Source organism: Dipodomys ordii, unplaced genomic scaffold (genome assembly GCF_000151885.1).
Source record: "Dipodomys ordii isolate 6190 unplaced genomic scaffold, Dord_2.0 Scaffold3, whole genome shotgun sequence".
Taxonomy (NCBI): Eukaryota; Metazoa; Chordata; class Mammalia; order Rodentia; family Heteromyidae; genus Dipodomys; species Dipodomys ordii.
The window spans coordinates 10,404,573-10,409,890 of NW_012267219.1; the positions used below are offsets into that span (position 1 = coordinate 10,404,573).

The 5,318-nt window shown below is 35.8% G+C and overlaps 1 protein-coding gene across 1 annotated transcript in view; it reads left to right on the top strand.

The window, feature by feature from the left end:
• Slc35e3 (solute carrier family 35, member E3) overlaps positions 1 to 4,427 on the top strand; it is a 12,268-nt gene extending 7,841 nt beyond the window's left edge. The window contains exons 4-5 of the mRNA XM_013019537.1: positions 1,949 to 2,031; positions 4,101 to 4,427. Coding sequence (XP_012874991.1) covers positions 1,949 to 2,031; positions 4,101 to 4,287 — 270 coding nt within the window. The 3' untranslated portion in view covers positions 4,288 to 4,427. The remainder of the gene's footprint in view (positions 1 to 1,948; positions 2,032 to 4,100) is intronic.
• The last annotated feature ends 891 nt before the right edge of the window (positions 4,428 to 5,318 follow it).

The window sequence follows — 5,318 nt, forward strand, 5'->3', positions numbered from 1 at the left end:
TTCCGGCTTTTTTCTTATGTGGTGCTGAGGAATTGAACCCAGGGCCTCAGGCATGCAAGGCAAACGCTCTACCACTGAGCCACCTTCCCAGCCCATCAGTGATTTTTTTTTATTATATATTATATTCCTAAGCTCATTTGAGGACAGGAACTTTGTGCCTGTGCCTCACAAGGTCTTGCCTAATTTTGTAGGTAATCAATGAATGTTTATTGATATAATTTAAATAAGAATGAAAACAATTCAGAATCTTGCCTAATTTTGTAGGTAATCCATGAATGTTTATTGATATAATTTAAATAAGAATGAAAACAGTTCAGAAGACAAACAGGTGTGGTGGTTGGAGATATTGGAATTCCTTATACTTTTTCATCTTTTATTTGCTGATTCTTCTATGGTACATATGTATTACTTTTATTATAATAATAAACTTGAGCAGGATTGTGGTTATATAACTGTAGTCTCCTCTACTCAGAAAGCTGAGGCAGGGGGATTCCTTGAGTCCCAGGGTTTGAGGCCAGCTTGGGCAATATAGTGAGATTCAGTCTTAGAAAAATAATCATTGCAAAAAAATATTTCTTCCGTGAATGAATAAGAAAAATGAATTTAGAAATTCACATTCAATGATGGGTTACTGCAATTTTTCTGATTTTTTTTAACCTGTCCTGGGGCTTGAACTCTGGGCTTGGGAGCTGTCCCTCAGCTCTTCAACTCAAGGCTAGCGTTCCACCACTTGAGCCACAACACCAGTTCTGGTGGTTAATTGGAGATAAGAGTCTCACAGACTTTTCTGCCCAGGCTGCCTTTGAACCTCAATCCTCAGATCTCAGCCTCCTGAGTAGGATTACAGGTGTGAGCCATAGGCATCTGGCTAGTTTTTCTGATTCTTATGACAGTTACAGTTTTGACCACTTCCTTCTATTGACTCCCAAGTGCATTATTTTTTATCTTTTTTTTTTTTTTCACCTGTTCTGGGGCTTGAACTCAGGGCCTGGGAGCTGTCCTTGACTGTTTTTTGCTAGTACTCTACCACTTGAGCCATGGTGCCACTTCCTGCTTTTTCTGTTTATGTGGTACTGAGGAATCGAACCCAGGGCTTCATGTATGCTTGGCAAGCACTCTACCACTGAGCCACATTTCCAGCCCCCCTCTAATCTTGGTTTGTTGTTGTTGTTGTTGGTTTGTTTTTTTGCTGGTTATGGGTTTTGAACTCTGGGCCTGGGCACTGTCCCTCAGCTCTTCACCTCAAGGCTAGAGCTCTACCACTTGAACCATAGCACCACTTCTGGTTTTCTGGTGGTTTATTGGAGATAAGAGTCCCAAACTTTCCTGCCTGGGTTGGCTTTGAACCATGATCCTCAGATCTCAACCTCCTGAGTAGCTAGGATTACAGGCATGAGCCACCAAGTACCCAGGACTCTAATTTTGTTTTTAATGGTTGAGACTTGAGGATTAAAAAAAATATATTTACTTTATTGTTATTATAGAGGTGATGTACAGAGGGATTACAATTACATGAGTCAGGTAATGAGTACATTTCCTTTCATACAGTATTTTCTCCACCCACAAGTTGTATAGTTCACTTTCATCAATGTCCAGTAAACTCCACCACTGGCCTTTTTTATCCTTTACCCCTCGAGTTCTGTATCTCTCCCCTTCCCAGGAATGCATCATGCATAAGAATGAATCATCAAAAACTAAACACTAAAAAAAGAAGTCTCTTGTTTATATGTCTTGGAGTTTCAGTATATATATTATTTTATATAAATTTTATGTAAATATGAAGAGGCACTTAAGCATTACACCTTTGTGTTTCTCTCCTAAGAGTATCTATCCTCTTTTGGTTTTGAGACTTGAGTTTTAAACGACCAATGAAAAATGTATTTTCATAGGATTATAATAGTTGCAATGATGTGTTAATAATTTTATTTTTTGTTGTTTTTTTTTGTAGCTTATGGTGCTGCTGTCTGGAGTTATAGCTTTCATGGTAAACTTATCAATTTATTGGATCATTGGGAACACTTCTCCAGTCACGTATCCTTTCCATAATAACTTACACATCAATATAATCTTTATGTTTTCTAAAACTCATTCATTATCTTAGTTGGGTCATATTCTATTGCTTAGCCTAAGTAGACTAGAATGTGTTGGTTTTAGTCTTTTATCTTTTCACACTAGAGTCTCTGGAATTTTAAAGAAATAACTGAGCAAATGAGTTCATTTTTTTGTATTATGGGTGTATTTATGTTTCCTTAAATAATAAGTGACCTCTTCTCTTACAAACACTAAGCTTTCTTACAGAGAGAGTAAATCCAAATAATATTTGTTGATTGAATATTAGGGTGAAGGCTTGCGTTTTAGTGATTTTTAGCTAGCTATAAGAAGTGTGATTGACTTATAACGTAAGATAATTTCACACCATTAGCATCTTATTTTAAAGTATGCCCTTGTGTCTGGTTTTCTAATACTTCAAGTCAAAAAATGAAGTCATTAAGGTCAAGTTCAGCTGTATATTTTCACTATTCCTTCTGTTTCTCTTTGCATTTCACTTTGCCCTGCTCTTAGGCAAATGCTAAGAATAGATTCTATTACCAGATCAGAGAAGGCAGTTTAGTAATTGCTATGAGTAGCTATATGGTTTATATGAATGATTGAGATATAGTAAAAAGTAAATCTCAAATATTCCAACTGTCAATAAATAATAGTGACTTATTTTTAAAAAACAATGCTTAATAATTATTTACCAAGTATTGTTAAAAGCATTTTGCATTTATCAATCCATTTAATTCTTACCAGAACTCTGTGAGATAAAATCATTTTGCTTTATAGACAGACAAGCACAGGAGTTAAATATATATATTTAACACACTAGCATATACAGATGAAGAGCTGAGAATGCAGCTCAAGGTAGAGCATCTACCTAGCAAGCACAGGCCATGTTCAACCCACAACCCTGCAAAAAAGATCATTCAATGAGAAATACGTCATGTAGACCAGAATTCAGTTTCTAGCCCCAGGACTTGGACCTCATGCTGCCACATCAATGTATTAAAGACTGTGGCCCTTATTAAAATCATTCACTCATTTAAAAGATATTGATTGCAGATGCACTGTGAACCATTCATTGATTTAAAGAATATTTTTATACTGAACATCTGTATGTAGCCATGAGAGATATAATAGCCAAACCAAATAGATGAAAACCTTATCTTTCATAGGCTTTCACTCTAATGAGGAACACAGACTATACACAAGAAAATATTTAAATATACATATGCAGTACTGGGTATTGTAAACTGTCAAGAAGAAAAACTAGAGCAAACAGCAGAGATGAAATGTTTGGGGACAGGATTGAAGTTGTAGGTAGGGTGGTCAGAGTGTGAGAAGTCCTAGGTTAATCTATGATGTTGCAAAAATGAAGAAAAAAAGGAATAGGAGCCATAGTATGTGTGGTGTTGGGTTATGTTTATTATGTAAATCACTGCTGTTGATAACTATTAGCACTAACATACATAGCACTTGCTATGTGCTTTCATATGTATTAACTGATTTAATCCTCAAAGTAAATAGGTACAGACTGTCCCTTATTTTATAAATGAGGAAATCAAGGCTGAGAGTTGTAGCTTTTTCTAGTTTTCTTATCAGGTAAATAGGTTCACATTATACGTCTGAAGAGCAATAAAGTTTTGGTTTATATATAATTATATTTAACATAATTATATTTACTAGGACAAGAGAATAATATTTGAAGGAAGTATGTGTGTGTGTTCAGTTTGGTTTTTTAATTTATTTTTTTTACATGAGAAATGACTTGCAAGAAAATCCAGCAGTGAATTACTGGTATTATAGTACCCTAGATTAGAGCCTGGACTTTGGAGCTGAATAAACTCATCTGTGTTTAGACTCCAACTCTACCATTTAGACACTTGTTATAACACCCCTGCACCTCCACAGTTGTGCAGTGGGGAGAGTGCAGTGGACATGGTGTGATACTATGGTAAGGTATGCATGTGGTAGTGTTCTGTGTATGTGTATACACACATACATATGTGTATACCTGACACCTAGCTTGCTACTTTTTTATCCTTATCTGAAAACTTCAGCTATAACATGTTTGGACACTTCAAATTCTGCATCACTTTATGTGGAGGATACGTTTTATTTAAGGATCCACTGTCTATTAACCAAGGTCTTGGCATTTTATGTACACTCTTTGGCATACTGGCCTATACCCACTTTAAACTCAGTGAACAAGAAGGAAGTAAGAGTAAGTTGGCACAACGTCCCTGAGTTTCTATGGAGAAAACAAAAGTTGCTCTGAGAACGTAAGAAATGTTTTAGTGTGTACGCTAATTCCCAAAAAGAAAAAAAAAAGCAGTATAAAGTCCATCAAATGATGTGCAAGAAGTAATATAAATTTTGTTTACAAATATGACTTCTTTTAGTATCCTTTTTAAAACTTAGTTCTCTAAAATATTTCAGGCTTCTTTTCAAAGATGGTAATGAGGCTGGGGATGTGGCTCAGTAGAAGAGTGCCTGCCTAGCATGCACAAGGCCCTGGGTTCTATCACCACCACTGAAAGGGGGAAAGAGATGATATATTATCTAATACAATGTGTATATGTGTATGTATGTATATATGTGTGAGTATATGTGGATATCCATATTATATACACATATACATACACATACTGGTTTGGTTATACCAAGTAAAGTACATGAAAGCTAAAGTTGTGTAAGTAATAAAGGAATCTGTTTTCCAGTACTACAGATATGTTTTGGCTTTTCAGTACTCAAACCTTTCTAAGGAAGGATGTAGAGGACTCTCTCCTACTTACTAGTCAATGGTTTCCCAACATGAGATTTATTATAATTTTAGTCAAAGTGTTGAAGCAATGCTGAGAATCAAACCCAGGCTTCACACTTGCTAGGCAAGCACTCTACCTCTGAGCTACACCCCAAGTCCTGAAGTCAGAATTTAAGTCTAACATTTCTGTTTTAGTTGGTTTCACTTCATTTCACTTACAGAAATGAAATATTTATAGAAAGGAAAATGAACTAGAGATGATCATGAAACAATCTATTTCTAAAAGCATTACTTTTCTGGTGGAAAACTGATGTAAAAGTATACACTATGAGGCCAGGCGTTATGATGAATGTCCATAATCCTTGCTCTTCAGGAGGTTAAGGCAGGACAACTGCTTGAACCTAGGAGTTGGAGGCCAGCCCGGGCAATATAGTGAGTCCTGTTTCAAAAAGAGAAGTCACTAATTATGAGAAACACCTATTAGTTTTAGAGCTCTTTTCTCGTTTTTGAACTT